General features: G+C 31.7%; 1 protein-coding gene across 1 annotated transcript; it reads right to left on the reverse strand.

Moving 5' to 3' along the window:
- Nucleotides 1-6,348: 6,348 nt before the first annotated feature.
- Nucleotides 6,349-15,047, reverse strand: LOC149419163 (uncharacterized). Its single transcript, XM_089637715.1, has 4 exons — nucleotides 14,972-15,047; nucleotides 9,376-9,434; nucleotides 7,817-8,060; nucleotides 6,349-7,687 (listed from the first exon to the last, which is right to left on the reverse strand). Exons 1-4 carry the CDS (start codon nucleotides 14,987-14,989, stop codon nucleotides 6,779-6,781), a joined length of 1,230 nt encoding a protein of 409 aa, XP_089493841.1. The 5' UTR covers nucleotides 14,990-15,047; the 3' UTR covers nucleotides 6,349-6,778.
- Nucleotides 15,048-22,365: the final 7,318 nt, after the last annotated feature.

Below are 22,365 nucleotides of genomic sequence, written 5' to 3' on the forward strand. Positions count from 1 at the left end.
AACCATAAAAGCGTTTTCTCTTTATTTTATTGTATGTTGTCGGTCAAATATATAAAACGACACCTTTCCAATGTTCTATTTATCTATATTACAGTACCGTAAAAATTGTGGATTTTTAAATTTGAAACTAAATAAATTTTTACAAAAAAATTTGTTTACAAAAATTTTATGTCTATTTAATGTACATGTTTAAGCTATTGAAATAAATATTTTTATGTGTATGTTTTTGAAGAGTAAAACCAAATCATCTTAGTCACCTTTTGGATTGGATGGACTTTGATATACTATTATTTATACCTTTACTACAGTAGTACGCTAGTTCCAAAGATTTACAATACTCAAGGTGTTAGTTATGTATTGATACACACTGTTATGTTTTACCCATATAAATGACACGAGCTGTTATTATCGTTGAGGAATTTTTTAAATGTATTTACTTCATTCTCCATATCTGAAAAAAAAACACTTTTACAATTCAACCGACAATATGTTTGAAAACAACTAGAAACCAACTATATTGACACTAATTTTGAAGCATTTTCAAATTATGCAGATATTCGTGGTGTTCAAATTCACTCCCCGACTCAAAAGTCGCCCCATATTATGGTAGCCTCGTTAAAACAAGTTGTCCTCGCGGAATTTTTCTCAGTTTTTTTTGTTATTTCAAGACATTATGGTTTGAGGATTTAGTTGTTTTAAGATACATTTTGAATAACTTATGAATTTGTATATATACGTTGAAAGATCCACGGCAATTTTGGTAATATATTATCATTCAAAAAAATTACGTTCCTAAATTTTTTAAGATATTTATCAACATCCTTTTTATATCATCAAATTTATAACACATCTTGCATTATCACGTCATAGTTATTGTTAAATTTGTAGGTTTCCTTCAGTAAGAAGATTTGTTGTTTTGAAGACACTGGTTTATTTTATAAATGTTACAATACACTCACTTTGCAAATTATAATGTATTTACTACCCGGTTTAAAAACGGGAATAAATTCGGTTTAGGGGAGTCACTCGAAAAACCGAAATTGAACTAGATTTAGACTAATTTAGGGCTGGGGAATCCGAATCTGAAAGAATTAGGTGGGGGTCGGCACTATTAACTGAGTTATAGGGTCTTGAAGTTTCGTACGCGACACTTTGAAAACATGTTTTATTTATCAACTGTGAATTAAAAACAAACAAATTAACAACTATTTAATACTTTTGAAATTTCAGTAGTGCAAACCAAAAAAAGAAAAGTGGTGCCATATAATAATAATATTTTTTGGTAATTATTCGGAATCGCTGGACAAGGATTATATGAAATATTTTTAAATAAAACCTTCTGATTTACCTTAATTACTATAAAAGGAATCTGACTGCATTTGGGATATTTTTAATTTTAGCATTTTAATTTTTAATTACGTAAATCGAAAATTCACTTTCGTTGTATGGGATGACAGCTGGAATGCTTTCTGTTGATAAAATTTTCTTTTGTTTGTATTCCTGATACGAGTGGCTATATTTTTTACCATGTGCAAATACTAGTAAGGTACTATTTTAGCCAAACTCGAAAAATAAAATAAAGATATTTAGGTATGTTTTATAAAATAGAAAAATTAAAAAAGGTGGGGTTATTATAGGTTAGGTTGGATTATTATAGGTTAGATTGGTTTATTATTAGGATTAAGGTTAGGTTATGATAGATTGGATATTATAGGTTAGGTAGGATTATTATTAGGATATAGGTTAGGTTAGGTTAGGTTGGATTATTATAGGTTAGGTTGGATTATTGTAGGTTAGGTTCGATTATTATAGGTTAGGTTGGATTATTATTAGGATATAGGTTAGGTTAGGTTAGGTTGGATTATTATTAGGATATAGGTTAGGTTAGGTTAGGTTGGATTATTATAGGTTAGGTTGGATTATTATTAGGATATAGGTTAGGTTAGGTTAGGTTGGATTATTATTAGGATATAGGTTAGGTTAAATTATTATAGGTAAGGTTAGGTTAGGTTGGATTATTATTAGGATATAGGTTAGGTTAGGTTAGGTTGGATTATTATAAGGATATAGTTTAGGTTGGATTATTATAGGTTAGGTAGGATTATTATTAGGATATAGGTTAGGTTGGATTATTGTAGGTTAGGTTAGGTTAGGTAGGATTATTATTAGGATATAGGTTAGGTTGTATTATTATAGGTTAGGTTGGATTATTATAGGTTAGGTAGGATTATTATTAGGATATAGGTTAGATTAGGTTAGGTTGGATTATTATAGGTTAGGTTGGTTTAGGTTTGATTATTATAGGTTAGGTTAGGTTAGTTTAGGTTTGATTATTATAGGTTAGGTTACTATAGTTTAGGTTAAATAAAACAATAATTATAATATTACCTAAATATAAATAATTCAAGTTTTATAAGTAACATAAAAATATTTTATTTTTCGAGTTTGGCCAAAACAGTACCTAACTAGAATTTGCATTCCGAAATGATTCAAATTCTAGCTACTCCAAAGATATTAGAAGAACGAGATATGCTATGTTGGCCGCCGGACCGTAGCCGGAGTACTACCTAATTAGGGTACTTTGAACGGTATCGGGACGTGTACGCACAGAAATCTGTTCTATGTATTAGTGCGGATACTTTAGCGCAAGCGAAGGTGTGCAGTAGTATTGGTGAACAAAACCGGCGACACTCGGCAATTCCACAAACAAATTCCAAAAACAATTCCACTCAGTACGAACTGCGCATAGCACATCTCGTTCTTCTAATATCTTTGAGCTACTCGTATCAAGAATACCAACCAGAGAAAATGTCATCAACAGAAATCATTCCAGCTGTCATCCCATACAACGAAAGTGAATTTTCGATTTACGTTATTAAAAATTAAAATGCTAAAATTAAAAATATCCCAAATGCAGTCAGATTCCTTTTATAGTAATTAAGGTAAATCAGAAGGTTTTATTTAAAAGTATTTCATATAATCCTTGTCCAGCGATTCCGAATATTTACCTATTTTTTTACAAAATAGGTTAGGTTTTTAGTTTGGGTTAGAGTAGGCAGAAGAACATGGGAAAATGGTATTAGAATTAAATCACAATTTCGGTTATTCGAGTGACTCCCCTAAACCGAATTTTATCCTAAAAAGATTCCCCCAGATTATCACAGACCCTGCTGTTTTATTAAATTTGGTTAAGAATGACTCGCGATAACAAAAAACATGAATATTTATATAAAGGCCAACTGACACAAGCAACAAAAATGACCCCCTCCTGACCCTCCTGTCAGCGAATTTGGGTAACAAGGAATCTACTTCACCGACTGTCAGTGTTGTCAGAAAATGAAAACTAATTACCTCAGTAAATAATAACTTGAAAAATAAACAGTTATTTTTGGTACATTTTTTTGCTTTGCGAAGTTTTATATATTCTCTGGCCGCTTTATATATCTGTTTTGGGGCATAAAATTTATTGGACGTTTTATTGTGAGGTAGGTATTGAACTAGGTGTGTTTATTTAGATGGGCATAGACGCAACGCGGATAGCTCCTTTGTAACATATTCCAGCATTTAAAAAAAATATAATTCGCGATTCAGAAATATAAATAACGATTTAAAATACAAGGTGTTCGGGGATGAAGTGCGGTAACTTTGGGAGGTGATTCTACATGATGGTAAAAGTAAAAAAGATGAATAACTGAATAAATTTAAATGTTTATTTTCCCATACAAAAAAATATTTTTTTACCTAAAAACTACTTTAAAACTACTAAAAAATAATTTTTTAACTGTACTATCACGCCCCCTGCCCCCCCCCTTAAGTTACCTGCGGGCCCCACTTTAAACTGTATTTTAAATTTCACTTAAGTATAAGAATACTATAAGATATATTTCTTTAATTGGAAATTTATTAAGCAAACAAATAACGACCATACAGACAAGCTGAATTTAATTATGGAGTACATCTAAAATATCATAATATGTTAAATTATTATTGCATTTTATGTTCTATATGATGAAACATTACGTTTTTTAATAATCATAAATATTTTAAAATGTACCTATTGATTTTGTTGGGACATAGGTAACTTCATATCTATTTATGAACCAAAAATAATTAAATTCGCATAACCGAGGCATATATCGGGAAGGGTGACTGGATAAATCATCAAAATAATAATTCATCACATCTTTAAAAAGTTATATAAAGTCATGGAAAGTGGTGAAACAAAAACTTTACTAACTGGGTTAAGTAGATTAGGTTAGGTTTAATTTTTTTTTCATAGTTTCTATATTCATGACTTTATATCACTTTTTAAAAGTGTGTTTAATTGTCACTGTGTTGAATTGTTGATGGTAGGCATGTAATTCCTAATAAGCGTATGTGATTTACTAACGTTCCTACGACCATATTACCTTTTAATATTGTTGATGGTAGGCAGGTAATTCCTCATGAGCGTATGTGATCAACTTACGTTCCGAAGACCATATTACCTTTTAATATTGTTGATGGTAGGCAGGTAATCCCTCAAATCTAGATCTACGATATTACGATTGAATATGTCTGGAAATAGCGAAGGACTAATGTTAGTGTAGTGAAACAAGCTATTTTTATAGCGACCCTTTATTAATCCAAACGCTTTGACAGTTTGGATATGAAGAGCGGATGGACGGAAAAAGCAGTGTCATCAAAGTGAAGTGCAAGTGGATGGATTGGGGAGTCGGCGACATCCGAGATAAATATGACAGGACTAGTCAAACAAGTCATGTTGTGTAAAGAGTCGGTACCTACCATCGTCAAAGTATATCTATATACCGATGGTCGGTACCTGTAACAGAAGAGTATATTTTATATGAGACGATGTATGAATGTGAAAGAAACAAATATCTTTATTGTATAATCTACCTCCTGTGAGTAAATAGTGTAATGGTAAGTTAGTTCTAAAGTTTTTTTTTAAATTGCTCAAATTTTGAATAGTTTTTTTTTATGTGGTTACTTATTTTCTACCAACTATCAACGTAATATTCTACTAATATAATATGAACAATTAAAAATATATATAATGATAAAAAATCTCCTTGTCGAGACACGTTTTTTTACTTCTTTAAAAATAAAATGAGATTCTTCGCATAACATCAATATTTATTGGAAGACTATTGGTGTTTACGAGTATGCTAATGATTGAATGCGGGATTCAGATTATGTAGCGCTATGGAAATGAGGTGAATTGGTCTGGTCGTCTGACTGTGGAGGAGGAGTGGGCGTTCATTTGCTTTTGTCGCAAAGGTCAAGGGATCGACCCATGTTTGTCGTATACATAATTAAATTCCAACATTTCAGAGGAAACTGAAAATACAACTAGTTTTCTGAAAATGAGGAATTTTTCAAAACCGATTTACAGCGTTCTTGCATGAGGGGGGAGGGTATAATTTATTTACATTTTGAGTTATTTTTAAAGTAACGAATTTTGTGTCAGATGACGTCACACAGATTTTATTCTCATCCGAAAAGGCGTCCCGGGAGGTCTCTAGGCCGGAGTCGAACCGAAGCCTTAATTTTTTTTATATAATAAATGCTTTTTCAATTGCTTTGTTAGTAATCTACGAATAATCTTTTTCTCAGTACTTGCATATTCAGAAGCGACGTTTGTTGTTCTTCTACACATAATAAATTTTAAAAATAACAGGTATCAGAGAATATTTTTTACTGAACACTATATATGAATAGGAAATACTCCAGGGGCTTTTTGACTTGGAGAGGTTGTGAAGTTATTTTTGGTAAAAGGTATAATAATCTCTTTAAAGGTATTTTACCTATCTATAGCGTAGGAAATCTAAGCATATTAAAATTAAAGATGGCTAACAATATACCATTGAATCAGTCATTTCAATAGTTGGAATAGCATAAAATAACAAACATCCATTTTAGAAATTAGCGTAGGTATATGTTTTTTTTTCCATCCTGTCCGCTTACCAATATTTAATTTAACTGCTTTTTTTTTAATTCCTCATACATAAAAGTATATCATGATAAGTTAGTTAGAAGGTTTTTTATCTTTTATTTTTCTTCAATAATGGTTAAATCACTTGGAATCATTTAACCCTTGGGACCTTCTAAGACCCAAACAGTCCCAAATGCCGTGCGCGCATTATACTCTCCTAAGACCATATTTGTCCCAGAACGACCGCACATTATTAAAATGCATCTATCTCTCTTCCTCTCATCTAAAAATTAATTATTTACTTTTATGTTAGAAAGAGAATGAAATAGTGCTTGTTATTGTCTTTGAAAAAATGGAAGCTTGTAGAAGGTTCGATCCGTGCAAATCAACAACGTCTCAAGGGTTAAATAACGTTTAAACAAAGATAATTATTTTCATTTATTTTTTATTTATTTGTTAAACATTTTTATTTTTCGATTGATGTCACAAGTACAATTATTTACACAGTACCAATCGTTAAAACTATTATACAAACATATCATGTATATGGTCGGTCGAATCGGAGATTGAACCCTTGACTATAGGTGTACACCCAACTGGCAGTGATTATCACACTAATATGAATATTATAATAAATTCTTCATACTATTTTATATAAGACTTAGATGATTATTACCTAATTCCATGACTGTGTCAGATCTACTCCTGCGTTTTATTGATTAGCTTTCAAAGTATTCTTGGAATATTAAGAAGATAATCAAACGACTTTCATGATATTCTCAGAATATTATGAAAATTATTATTTCTAAGATGTTTTGCGAATTTTTAACTACGAATTATAAATTACCAGTTCTTTTTTGACCATCCGTTGGAATCTCCGGTGGTGTACGATTGTTGGTATCCGCTTGCGTATCCTTGGTTTCCAGTGGCGTATCCTTGGTTTCCACTTACATATCCTTGGTTTCCAGTTGCGTATCCTTGGTTTCCAGTTACATATCCTTGGTTTCCAGTTGCGTATCCTTGGTTTCCAGTTACATATCCTTGGTTTCCAGTTGCGTATCCTTGGTTTCCAGTTACATATCCTTGGTTTCCAGTTGCGTATCCTTGGTTTCCAGATGCATATCCTCCGCTTGAGTAATCACCGCCAGTAGCATAATTGACGCTTCCAGACTGGATTCCAGTACCGGAACTATAGATTGGGTTTCCAACTACTGTGTATTGCTTTCCAGTGGTAACGTGTTGATCGTAAGTGTGTTCGATATTTTTGTAGGTGTGTGTGACATGTGGAACATCAATGTTGACTTTCCTGTAAACTGGAACTTTAACGTCAACTGGAACCTTGTTGTAAACGGGAACATCGATGTTCTTATAGACTGGAACCTGGACATGGTTGTAAACTGGGACTTTCACTTCAACTGGGACCTTGTTGTAAACGGGAACTTCGACATTTTTGTAAACTGGTACCTTCACTTCAACGGGTACCTTGTTGTAGACGGGAACGTCCACATTTCTGTAAACTGGAACTTTCACATCGACTGGAACCTTGTTGTAGACGGGGACTTCGACGTTCTTGTAGACAGGGACATGGACTTCATTGTATACTGGGACTTGTTTGTAGACTGGAACCTTGACTTCAACGGGGACTTTGTATGGCACATTAACTTGAACCTTGTTGTAAACGGGAATCTGTACGTTCTTGTAGACTGGAACCTGCACCTCTTTGTACACTGGAACATGCTTTACAACGGGTACCTGTGAAATTAATACAAAATTATGCATTTTTGTAAACAAGTTAGAGAGATGTTAAAGATTGCAAAATATACACATATGATTTAAAAAATAGGTGCATTTGGGAGCATCTTCGATGACAGTTTAACTTACATGTACTTCCTTGTAAACTGGAACATGCTTCACAACTGGGACCTCGTAATTCCTGTAGATTGGGACGTTCACTTGATTGTACTTATGGACGGTGTGTACGATGGGCTGGGAGTACGTGTGCACATGAGAATGTCCACCGTATCCACCGCCATATCCACCACCGTATCCACCGCCATATCCACCACCGTATCCACCGCTATATCCACCGCCGTATCCACCGCCGTGTCCGCCAAATCCTCCCCATCTACAAACAAAACATCAACATGAAACTAACTTTCACACTTTGTAAGTCTTTAGATAAGAGAGGCAAATGCATAGTTAATAAGTAATAGAGATAAATAATAGGTAAGCGATTAGGAGAGAACTGCACGTTTGGGATGATTAAAAGATGACAGGATGGTCATGGAATAGCGACCACTATATTTTTAAGATATATGTATCATTGCTAAGTAATGAGAAGATCACTCAACACAAGTCGTGAGTAAGTTTTTAGGTATTTGATGACTTTTAGATTCGGCACTGGTTTAGAAATATAGAGTAAGTAACACAAATAATAAATGTATGTGATCATATTTTACAAAATTAACACTCTTCTAAAACAAAATGAAAATTTTGCAAATTTCCCAAGTCTTCCAAAACGGTTAATTAAAAGTTAAAATATAAAAATATATTATTGCTCTTAAAATTTCAATGCTGTGATCATCTTGTTGTTTTTGAATAATTTCAGTCAATTATAATAAATTAATATTTTTGATGGGACCTGTTATTTTTAGAATAGCCATGATTAGATAAACCACGTGGTTTCCAATCGTTGACCAAAACTGATGGAATTTCCATTTTTATTGGAATTTACATAATGTGATAATGGTTGATGATAACTCGAGAGTTGTCATCAACCAAGGTTGTTTTATATAGCAAGGTTAGCATTCACTAAAAGGCATTTGATTACCATTTCTTAAAGATAAAAATAGTGTGGCGTTTAGCAAATCTTTATTTCATTAGTTTTAATGTCTTAAATGGAAATTTAAAACGCGAATTTTTTTCTTCAATCCAGTAAGGTAAATAATATTTGAGCTTCGATATTTCGATAAAACATTTCTGATATAAGTAGTATGGTGATATTAGTGTCGTATTAAGGACTTGAACCCAGGACCCTCGCATTGCCGGGGCGCCGCTCTACAAACTGAGCTAACGGCACCGTATCGCCTTCGGTCATATTTAACTGTATCATACTTCGAATAAGAAGTACCAACTTTATCTTCATTTTCTAACTGCACATTTTTTTGGCTATCTTTATGGTTGATCGCAATATTCAACTCGAATTAAAATATATGACCAAAGGAGATAGGGTCCCATTAGCTCAGTTGGTAGAGCGGCGTCCAGGAAAGACGAGGGTGCTGTCCTAGATATTACCGTATTTTTTTCTGATTATCTATTTCAAATTTTCGTTTAAGAATGGCTTAAATTGTCTTCAATAATCAAATATTACAATTCGAGGATTTATTCATTAAGTTATTCCAAAAATAAATAAAAATAATTATTTTGTTAATTTTACTCACCCACTCGGTTTAGGTTTGGGTTCAGCAGCAACGAACGCACTGAGAGCAAGCACAAGGAACTGCAAAGATAAAATGTCATACATTAATAATCATTCATTAATTACTCGAAAAAAAAAATACTAATGATTTTAATGATTTCCTGATGATCTCAATACTATTAATCAATGAAACTGGATCCTATTTTACGTTTTTAACGAATTATTCACAATTGAATACAAACCAAAAACTAGTTTTGTATTGATAGTGACTTAACTGTTACGATAAAGAGCAACGTTTTGAATTCATACACCTATCAAATGAGCCCACTGAACCGGTACCATTTTCGGTAACCTTCTTTTCAACATAAGATTTATAATATTCTTGCGTAATGTATGCAAAAGCAGCATGTCAAAACATGCATGTCGAAAGTAGGTCTATATCCTGTGATTCATCTATGATTTAAATCTCCTCATGTTTTAGATGCTGCAAACAAGGGCATTAAAGTGCTTGTACACATTTTTTTAAATATCTGTTATCTAGACCTTCCTCAATGCCTTTCTTTATAAATTACTATTTTTTATTCTGCAGGATCGTTCGAAAGTAAACCGAGAGTCTTGTCAGATTCATCTTAGAAAGGTAAATGGGAGTGGAAAGAATCCAAGGTTGAAATGAAATTTGAGACTCAGACGCGATATCTTTTACGTCTGTTTTGGTAATGCAAATGAAACATGATATTTGCTACATTTTAAAAATATCCAAAAACACTATTTTAAGTACTTATTATTGAGATATGACTTAGACCTGAGATTTCATAGTGCTATTATAATTTACATTTAAAAAAAAACAATCACGTCAATACGTATTGTTAAGGCGATGCACTACGTCATGTAATATTTTAAATTGAACCGCTATCAATAACAACCCTTACGTAGATGGCGATAAGGTTTAAATTCCCGCTTAACACCATCCGCCTGTTTTGATTTATGCCAGAAAAAAACATGGCCAAAAAGTGCCTTTTATTTTATTTTGTGGATGTTCAGGCATAAATATTTAGTTTTTTTGCCGATCATTTTATAAATAACTTAATTTGCCACATTATACAATAAAATCATAACCTAAAATGGGTTCGTAAGTAGGAGATTTTGAACTTTCAAGCATTTTTCATAGGCCTATACATTATTTTTTTCAAAGGTTAAGATGTATTCTACTCGCAGTATTTAATTAAAGCATCTGAAACATTTCTAGACGACCAAATATTCAAACAAAAAACACACGATTTTGCATTACTACGTATGTAATCGCCTTAAGTTTAAATTTTAAGGGAGGTTTCATATTATTTAAATAATATAAAAAAAGGTTTATTATCTTCCTTTTTTGTTAAAAGTTGATGATAAGTATATCCCCAATGGGTTCTTCCGAGCTGACATTTTAATTTTTTTAATTTTAAGTTTTAATAAAAATTAAATGATATGAAGTAACAGAAAGAATTATAAATGTATTTAGTAGTCTTTTTTCAGTACGTTTCTTTTTCAGTCTGTATTCTACGTCAGTGTGTTTTTGTTATTTCTGATTTCCCCATGATTCGTATCCAGCTTTTTATTTGATTTTCTGATTTTGTTGTGCTCATATTGATATTAGGAAGAAATAACTAAGTTTGACAATTTATTTACATATCAATGGTACTAATTACTGTAATAGATTGCTTAACAACTGCGGTGAAATGTGGTATTTGTTGTTTTTTTACTTCCAATAGCAAATCTACCTCCTCAAAGACATGCATTGTTTTGAAATGAACTAAAGATGTTAAATAACGTAAGAAATTACATCGCCAGGTATTATACATTATTTTTTTAGACGATGAAGGCTAAACCGGATTTGTAAGTTAATATAAATATACAATGGAGTCACTGTTTGAATATGTTATGCAAAAGTAGAAAATCAGGAAAAACGAGTCAGTTTAAAGGCTTCGCTGGCAAATAAACTAAGTGATTATCATTTGAAGACAAACAGCGATGTTCGTTAAATCTTTGAAAGAGTACCGGAAAGTATTTACTGAAAGGCGTTTGATTAAACAAATTTAATTAATTAACTAGCTAGGAATTATTTTTCGTGTTGACAACAGCTTTAAAATTAATAATGAACTATGATATTTTCAGTATCTTAATCATTTTTTTAAATTTGTAAACACATTGAATCATGGGTATAAATACCTACGCGATAACAGTTTTACATGTAGATTAAAACATCGTTTTGATTATTTCGATGATTATTTGGGTATGTTACAAGAGGAATTTACTTGAATAATTAGTCTATTTTTTTTTAAATTTTACCATATCAAATTCTTTATTATATCTAACACAAAATTAAAATTTTGGTTAAAAAAAGGAACAACTTGCATATAGATTTTTAATGATCTTATTGAAAATCTACATAATCTAGTCCCAGCAAAAGCTCGTACGGACGTCATATAAATTCGTGCTCTTCTTTCTCACGCGTCTAGTTTGAAAACGAAAAAGATATAAGATACTAGCACGATGATGTCACGTACGATATCTCGCTGGAACTAATAAATTACTATGTTCCTTCTACTACAATTGCATAATATCTGTAAAAGTACTAACATTATTGCTAATTTAATTCTTAATAATCATTGCAATAATAAACATCGTATTAAAATTTACATAATTAGTTATTTTCTAACAAAACCTTCTGTCATTTTTGGTGATAACCAGAAGTAGTAAAAATATAATTTGTTGTTAAAAAATATATATTTCCATGACGCATAATGACATGTTCCTAGGAACATCTTATGCTTTGAATGAAAAAGTCAGATTTTGAATATTACATTTATTAATATAATATTGCGTGCATTTTTTCTAGAAAATGAATCATATGACAATTTCAAAAGATCGCTGAGGTTGTCAGCATATTATAGAAGAGTCGGTAAATATGATGTGATCGTGATAAATATACGCTAAAACTTATTTGAAGAAGTAAATACTGCATTTACAAGATTGAATAAATTAGATATACAAATAAACGTAATTTGTTCTGCATACAAAATACAAAAAAGCAAGTGAATTTTATATGAATGAGTTAATTGTTTCTCCGTTAAAATTATCTTACAAACTATAAGCAGTGGGGTAAGTAGATAGGAAAGAATGCCACTTCCTAACAAAATTAAGGATTACAAGCAATAATACAGTGTTAAAAATACTGTTGTGATAGCTAAGTTATACAACTAATATTTACAATCAGGCTATAGGAAACAAATATAAAACTATTTTCAAAAAATATGTGAATGTATTGGTTAGCTAAGCTGTGTATTCGTACCATATAGGAGTTTATAAACGAATTCGGCTCCATGATAACTCAACACAGTGACAATTCAACACATTTTTAAAAAATGATATAAAGTCATTAGAAACGATGAAATTTTTTTTTAACCTAACCTGCTTAACCTAGTTAATAAAGTTTTTGTTTCATCACTTTTCATGTGTTTATATAACATTTTAAAGATTATTTATATAACATTATGATGATTTATCCGGTCACCACGAATTCGTATTGACATTATTGTTGCAGCGAAAGATAGTTTTAGTTCGTGTGACTTTATCATGAAATGAATTCAAATGTTATACCTCGCTCTTGATCATGTCATATCTTTATAAGGCGTTTCGAAGAAGAGTCAAGGGCGTTGGGGAATTCATACCTTGAGTGGTGTTTTACTAAATGAAATATTATTATTTTAATAATAAACAACCGCAAAGTGTTACCTGAATAGAATTGTAAAATTGTACTAGAAATAAATATTAAAGAACTCAGATCATCATTTCTATTATTGGGACTATAGACGTTAGTTATTTTGCACAAAAAATTATCACAAAAAATAAATGTCAGGATAAAAAACGTGAGATATTAGGCAGCTTTTTTTATTGCTGTCAACATTTTAAAGGCCATTATTATCATAAAGTCATCGCTATTAAAATATAACAAATTACAGCTTTGATAACTCATTGAAATCTCGTCATTCTGAGATGCAAATAGGCATCTAAAAGTTATGTTGAAAACAAGTCATAATTCACATATATTGACAAATTGATGTGCGATGTTTGATAATGGTGACGAATTCTGATCATTTTATTTAATACACCATTTTTTACTGTACATAAATAAACGATTGAAAAACGAACGGTTATTTAGTGACGCCATTGATTTGAACGTGCATTTAAAAGAAATTTGACCAATATTTTCAAAGAAAAATATAAGTTTATTGCTTTTGTTGTAGAGTTTGGTCCTTAAAGATTCGATTCCTTCAACAAGGGAAATGTGTGAGATCTCTAAATGATTTCTTGTTAACCAGGAAAAAACTTATTTAAAATTAAACATATCGTCTGTTAGGTATCTACACTTTTTTGTATAAGAATTAATTTTATTTGGAAAATAAGACGCAGTTGAAGTTAACCCTGAGGATTTAAAAAAAAACATATTTGTACTTAAAAAACCTGACGCATCCATTAATATTTAATTTATTACGGAAAAAAAACTTATAAAATATTTAACATAACACTTTGATCGTTTCGAAGAAATGACTAAAATTTGATAAACACAAACATCAAATTAATATTTTCCATTTAGGATGTTTATTAAAATCCACAAAAAGGTGAGAAGAACAAATCAATGGTTGGCTAAGGACCGCGTTGAGTAACATTCGGAATCAGGCCGCTAGCAAAATTGCTCCTTATGAAGATGGCGATAAGCTTGAAATTCGCGCTTAAAACAAGCCGCCTCTTTGGATTTATGCGAGAAAAAAAAAAAAATTCATGTTTAAGTTTTGGCACAAACATTTAAAGATTTTACGATCGTTTTCTAAACTTAATTTTCCATATTTCTCAATAAAACCACAACCGAAGGGGGTTCGTAAGTAGGAGTTTTTGAAGTTTAAAAAAGTTTGCATAGGCAAGACGCTTTATTTTTTTTTGGACTCACAATTTTTCAAAGACCAAGACGTATTAGGTGTATTAGATATATTAGAATAGATTATAAGTAGGTCAATATATATCAAAGCGGTGAATTGGAAAATTACAATACAAAAGAAGAAAGAAACGTTTCCATTCAAAATATATACACATAAACGATAATCTCTCACAGTAGACGGAATGGAAAAATATCACAAATCTATTTTACAAATTTTTTCTTTTTATGCGATTAAAAATATGTTTTTTTATTACCAGATAGAATTGTTTTGTTATATAAACTAAACCATTGAAAAAATACAATTTTTTGCAATGCATTTGTAAAAGAACACACAATACACCGTTGGTTGAAAACAATAAAATAAAAAATAATATTAAATATATCAAAAAGGTGGTAGTAAGTTGATTGAATACTAAACATTAAAACAATTCAAAAACGATATAAAATTAATGAATCGATCTCAAAAAAATTCATGATGATATATTAAATCGTTTTTAATACAAGCTTAGATATTTTTATGCGAAGAGATTTTGAATATCACACAGGTCTATGTAGAATTTAGAGAACATAATTTTTTTTAACAAAAAACAGAAAAATCTAAAAAAATCAAAGCGTAAAAGGACTGATTGAATGAACTCACCCCGACTTTGCACAACATGATTAAAATGGTAGATCACACACTCGGTAGGACAGTCAGGTATGCTATAACACAAGTCGGCCGGGGAGCTTTATATAAGCGCTCGGGTCAATATTTGGCAATCTTGACCATGGGGTACCGGCCTAAGGCACTTTCACTGCGTCCAACCAGCTCTTCTGTCTTCTGCTCGCCCGGCAGAGGCATCACAGGAAACCCCAGCTCTAAGATAGACACTTATAAAATTTGTAAATTTTGGATGGGCCGATATTATTTTTTTTAATAGAAAAGTTGTGCGGGTAGCCACTGTGTCCAATCGCAAAAAGCTTTATAAAATAAGTGGAATATTTGATCAAATTATATATATATCTTTTAAAGCTATTTTTTCATACAAAAATAAGAAGTGCTTTTTCAAAAGTATTAATTAAATAAAAAAAATACAACAACAATATTTGGATCCAAAAATAACTAAAATTAATATTTATATGTTTAATTTATTTTTGGAACCATATTCAATAACAATTTTTAAAAATCTGAGAAAAATAAGATGTACATTTGCACAAATATATTATATCTTGCCATTTACGAATCAACTGTTTCGTTGTGGCAGTACGTGATTTTGATCATACTAAGATTACACTTTTTATTTGCTAAAAAAATTTCGAAGCAAACTCACTAGGTTAACGCTGCTTAAAATATCTCAAAACCCTTAAAATTATTTCTGGCCATCACAATGCAAACAAACTTTTTCACAATTGGTCCACAAGCAAGAAACAAATGGCATTTTAAAAATTTAGATTTTACGATTTCATTCTCCCATTTAATTTTTGTTTATATTAGCTCCACACCCAGGAAAATGCACACACCATATCAAGGAGGAAAACATCCCTCAGGTACTGTGTCATCTTTGAGAATACTGTGTGGAGGGTCTTTTTAGGGAATGGAAGGAGATAAAGTTCTGGGAAGGAAAAATGTATGAGGGGTGGGTAGGAGTCTGGGGTCAATGTGTCCAAGAGTGACGGATATATGAATCCATCCCTCCCATTGCGGTGCAAGGAGGTGATTCGAGAGGTTCCGGCTGAAGGAGTCGAAGGGCCTCCCTCCACCAGTCTCTCCCCACCCGACTCGCCACCCAGTTGGTGGGCAAACGCATCCGGCGCCAAGACCCAGACAAATATCACCCTATGAACATGAGCACCACTGCTAAGTCATCAAACGCATCGAACCACGTTAAGTGACCCACGGCAGGGGTGTTTATATTAACCAATAAATGGTGTCCGTGGCCGCGGTCCGATCCGCCTCCGAAATCCTAAAATCAAACACCAAAATGATTTTTTTCTATTTTAATTTCTTACTATTATTAACGGCTGTTTATTTTAAATAGTTAATATTCTTTGAAATCGTAAAGCCATCTTCGTTATTTTTAAATTTCTTACTTCAGAATGAACCTCTCCTCACCCAGATATAATTATTATCTCTGTTGCAACCTCCGTTCAAAATCAAAGGCATAGTTTACGATCGCAAGAAGATAATCATATGAAGATAATTTGATTTGCAAGATTTATAATAATATCATAATAAATTTATAGACACAGCATCTTCTAAATAAATTGTTGTTATCATGATAATTTTGATGAAATAGAAATTAATTCTTTTTCTTGCCAGGCCAATTTTAATAAGTAGGAAATTGTGTAATTTTATATGCAGAAAGACACTCGTACCTTTCTATTTTCCAACACATTTTACTTATTTATCTTCACCATATAAATGTTTGCATCGAGATCAAATAACATTAATCACGGTAGGACGATTATAGTTAACTTTTTTGTATAGTTTATTAGATAGCGGCCAGATAGGGATTGTAGATTCCGTAAGTTCGTAGTGAGTAGGTACCTAACCTATGTTTTTTGTATAGTTTATTAGGTAGCGGCCAGATAGGGATTGTAGATTCCGTAAGTTCGTAGTGAGTAGATACCTAACCTATGTTCTTTTTGTATAGTTTATTAGGTAGCGGCCAGATAGGGATTGTAGATTCCGTAAATTCGTAGTGACTAGGTACCTAACCTATGTTCTTTTTTATAGTTTATTAGGTAGCGGCCAGATAGGGATTGTAGATTCCGTAAGTTCGTAGTGAGTAGGTACCTAACCTATGTTCTTTTTGTATAGTTTATTAGGTAGCGGCCAGATAGGGATTGTAGATTCCGTAAATTCGTAGTGGGTAGGTACCTAACCTATGTTCTTTTTCGTCCTATGAAATGTTGGAGAATAATAATTCTACAGTTATTTATTGTAATTAGAAGATTAAGTAAATATTCTGAAGTAGATCATCAATCTAGGGATTAGTTTTGCAAGTAAATGATAAGTGAAGGTTCTACCAATTAATATGTATCATTTTGCTAAGATGATTTGAAATGTTGCCTAGCGAATGTCTATTACAAAATTAAAATACTCAAGATTAGAGAAAAACATGTGCCAAATATATGACACATATTTTAAACGAGGTTTGTAGGTACACTCCTTATATTATTCGATTATATTACGTTCAATGCCACTCTCATTTGGAAATGGAATATTAGGATGGAGTTCAGTAGCATCAAGTCACATAAAACGACAAAATGTAATTAATAAAATGCATTTTGTTGATAATTTTACAGGTAAAAAATGTCAACAACAGACATCTCTAAACTGTTCAACGTTACAAGTATCCAAAGAAATCGAAACACCTAGCATGATCTTAAATCTAGAGAAAGGCAAAAAGACAAGCTAAATGTACCTAAGGGAAATAATACCATTAGAAAAAACAGTTTTTAATTTTGAACATTAAAGTAATCCAACAAACTCTCCTGGTATGAAGAAATACAACAAACTCTCTTGGTATCAAGAAATACAACAAACTCTCCTGGTATGAAGAAATACAACAAACTCTCTCGGTATCAAGAAATACAACAAACTTTCCCGGTTTCAAGAAATTAACTGACACAATTTATAATTAGAGTTCAGAAAAAATTGGCTAGGAAATATCAAATAACTGACTAGTATTTAAAAAAATACTGAAAATACCCTAATAGAAGTCACTGAAAAGCCTCTATCCGAAACCTAGTTCGCCTCAGCACAGGATCTTTTTTTTTACATTAACTCTACATAGGACCATAAGGAAAATAATTTTTCTCAGGGACTGTCTCATCTTTGGAGAAGCTAAATCTAAATTCTAAATTGTTATTACTATTAGTTTGCGAGGAAAGTAACAAAATGTCCAAAAAAGTTTGAAGTCATTTATCCCAAAACAAGCTTCTTGTAGATACAGTATATTGCTATTTCACGGGCGATTTGCAAAAAAACTAAAACAAAAACTGAAGCAATTTTGCTGTGAACTACTCCATCGGTACTTAAAAGCTCCTCTGGTCCCGAGCCTCTCAATCAAGGAAATCGTCAAAAGTTTGTTATTCAACAATTATCTCGGAATTATTATAAAAGGCCTTGCTCAGAAATTTCAGGAATGAATTAAAACACAAATTTATAAAACCTTATTAAAACCAATTTCATAGAATATATTATATGAGCTGTCATTTCTTTCCTTCAAGGACCATTTTATTGAAGAAGAAGATATTTAATAAATCTAAACGGAACATGAGACAAAGAAAAAATAAAACAAATAACGGTCGTAACTGGGAATCGAACCCAGAATCTCTTTCTTACCGGGACAACGTCTTTTACCACTCGGCCATTGAGACCTGATTATTTTACATCATTTATGTTGATTTAATATCTCAATCTTGGAATTACCATCATTAACATTAAGTAATAAATATATTTTTGACTGCTTTCTTTGTACCATGTTATTATTCATCGATCAAATGTATGTATTATGCGCCCATACGGGCTTTAACAAACATGTGTTGCACATAACAATTTAGTGGAACAGTATTCATGAAATATAATTTGCTATTTAAATTAAATAGAACCCATGAATTAGTAATAATTATGTTAACATTAATTTTTCTTATTTTTGAGGTATTTTATTATAGCCTTCTTGTAACTTTATTTAGAGTTGTAATCCGTAGAGTTGAACACATCGACTATTTAAACGAAAGCATTGCCAATTGTGTATTAAAACCATATCAGGATAATCCGACTACTTTAGGATACAAGATACCATATATTTTTACAAGATACTTGCTCCCGCAATTTTAGATCCGATGGATTCCCGTGCTTCTCTGCTTTAATTTATTTTTTTAATTTTAATTTTAATTTTTAATTTATTTTATATATAATCCTATGATGTAAATATTATCTGTACTTATACCCTCTATGGGATTTGTGGGATTGCACTAACCTCCCCACATCCGGGAACACAGAATTTATTATTATTATTTAACTAGCGGTTCCTGAACTTGTTTTGAGTAAAACATATTTCCTTAATTTTTTTTGATGATACTCATATATTTTTTTAACTCATGTGATCTGGTCACTTAGCCAATTAATAATAGTTCCCAAATAATATTGCAACGTAGATAAACTACTTTCATAACTATTGTCTTGCATTTTTTGTTTTGTTTTTTGTTAATTTTTGTTTTTTTTGTCTCCCTTATAATATTGTACGCAGGGTACCCGAAGGATTTTAAGCAGTCATTGCTAAGCATGTTTGGAGTTAAAAATGAATGTATCATTTTTCTGTCAGGTGATTATTTATAGGAAACAGAAAAAAACTATACTTATGATCTCTGTCTCGTCTATTACCATGCTGCTGGAACGAGACGGAGTGCGTGTCACGTGACCTGCTAGGCTGTACCCTACTACCCAAAGATATTAGAAGAACAAGATGTGATATGAGCAGTTTATACTGTGTGGAATTGTTTTGCCCAGTGTCGCCGGTTTTGTTCACCAATACTACTGCACACCTTCGCTTACGCTAAGGTATCCGCACTAATACATAGAACAGATTTCTGTGCGTACACGTCCCGATAGTATTCAAAGTACCCTAATTAGGTAGTACTTCGCCTACGGTCCGGCGGCCAACATAGCATATCTCGTTCTTCTAATATCTTACCTTACTTAATATGCTACTACCCAATGGCGACATCTGATGGAAATTAATTTTTTGTTTTTAATTTGAAAAAAGAACGGACAGCAAAATAACATCAAATTCGCTCAGAAATCGCTGGTTAAAATTATTCAGGTACGTGCTGATACACCCTTTATATCTCAAGTAATATGGCAGAGTGTAATGCCAGTATAAAAAAATAAATAAATAATAATAACTAACTGCTTCGTAATATTTTGAGAAAAATCATTCTAATATTCTTTAGCATTCGTTTCTCATCAAAGTTTATATACTAAAAATTAAAAAATCCCTTATACTTATAAGGGATTTTTTCTTAGGATCAGTTTGCAACAATTGCGTTGCTTAACCCGAAAATCAAAAATCATCACAAAAAATATCTGAATTACAAATTGACACACACATTATCTGACGGCTTTTTAGTAAATGAATTTAGATTAATATATTAATGGCTTACATTAAGTTTGTTTTGTTTATTCAGTTGCCACACTATTTATCTTATTTTTCTTTTCTTGATGATGAACCAGGCGTCCTTGTTTTAAATCGGTTTGATTATGAAGGAAAAAACATTTTAATTTAATTCGAATTATTAACATTTATACAAGTCACGTCTAAACACGTGGGTGATAGGATACTACGTTCCTAAATACTTCACAAAACTAAAATACTTACACGACAAATAGCCACGAATTCCATACAAAATTAACGTTTGTTTTGTTGATGCTTCTTAATCATAATATTATCAAGGTGTAAATATTAAGTTATGTAAATAAAGCTATTAAATTTGAAAATACATTAGTTTTATGACTCCTGATCATTGGTTTATTTTGGATTTACAATCTGTTACTGCGGGTAATATTTTAGACTATTACTCTGTACAAAAAAATTGCAATAAATTTTTGATTGGGAGTGTTCCACTGAATATCATATTACTAAATAAGAAGTATTCAATTTTTCATCTGTAGTAGCTTAAACTTTTGGTTGGAGCCCGTATCGTTATTTTCTCATCAGTGGTAAAGCTTTGAGATGTTCACTCCAGACGAGAAGTCGTAAGGTTGTTCCATATTTTAAAAATGCTTAAAAAAATACAGTGCTGAAACCTTAAACATGTCGGGGTTGACCATTATTTATTTATTTTTAAAGCGAAGTATCTGAATACATAGTTTCAAATAGGTGCCTACATAATTTTTACACTGTTCCATACAAAGAGGTCCCATGTTATATAATAAGCTATCTTTGAAGAAATACAACATGCATTAAACAAAGTCAGTTTCAAGAATTTATGGACAAAAATGTTCAATAGGGACGTGCTTTTAAAAATATATATTAAGTTTGAAGTAATAATCATAATCAACTGAGCGTTGTGAGGTACAGCTTTGGTATTTCATATGTCTGTCAATTGATTTGTTGCGGTCCGGTTCCTGTTCAAGATGGTTGCAGTGTTGGATACTATCATTTTATCCCGCCAGAGTTCACATGATCGTTGTTCAGTATGTATTGCGGTACCTTCCGACCTGAAGAATGTTTTCAATATTTTTGTTATGTCACCACTGCATAAGAGTCCCAACTGCTCATTCTATTTTTTTCTACGATTGGTCTTAGTTTGCTGTATCTATCAGAATAATGTAAATTATTATTGACAAAGAGCAAAAACTTTCAAATTTGTTGATAAGGCTTTAGTGGCATTATAACACTCTTTGCAAATAACAAAATCTATGACTCCAACATGGATGGCTAAAAAAAGACAAAAATCGTATTCAATCAATTGAATTGATTTTCTAATGCGTTATACAGAGTAAAAATTTGTCTGATATGTTATGACTGCTATTGTGTAGGGAGAAAAATACTTATAAAAATATTCTAAAGGAGAATCATCATTAGACAAATCAAGGGAATTTTCTTTAATAGTAGCTCTGTGACAAAATTCAGCCCTTTTCCATTCGTAATTCAGCTCTAACTTGGTTTTCTTTGGTATTTCGGCAGCCAATCTACTTCCTGGAACAATCTTTCCTTGCTGATGATATAACTAAAAATGGTGTCTTATCCTAAGAAAAGAAAGATGGTAAAGACGGCAGAGTAGGAATATTATCATAATTGGGATATGGCGTTGGGAAAATATCCTCTAACATTGTAACCAGCGAAACGTCTTTTGAACTTCATAATATTCAGTTTGATCATCTGTAACACCATCAAAGTCAGAACTGCTGAGTAAATGAAGACATTCTATAAAACAGTCAAGATAAGGTGAATCAGAAGAAAACTTAGCCGAAGAGAGAGGTCCACGCATAATTAATTGGCAATAAATAAATAAAAATAAAAAGAGCACCACAATCCACCTGAT

Source organism: Hesperophylax consimilis, chromosome 12 (genome assembly GCF_061612785.1).
Source record: "Hesperophylax consimilis isolate HC1 chromosome 12, BYU_Hcon_1.0, whole genome shotgun sequence".
NCBI classification, from domain to species: Eukaryota; Metazoa; Arthropoda; class Insecta; order Trichoptera; family Limnephilidae; genus Hesperophylax; species Hesperophylax consimilis.

Excerpts from the sequence above, each read along its gene's own strand:
- LOC149419163 (XM_089637715.1), bottom strand. Across the intron at positions 8,061-9,375 it reads CCCAAACCTAAACCGAGTGG|ATGGGGAGGATTTGGCGGAC; the intron begins GTGAGTAAAATT and ends TTTTGTTTGTAG. Across the intron at positions 7,688-7,816 it reads CAGTTTACAAGGAAGTACAT|GTACCCGTTGTAAAGCATGT; the intron begins GTAAGTTAAACT and ends TTAATTTCACAG.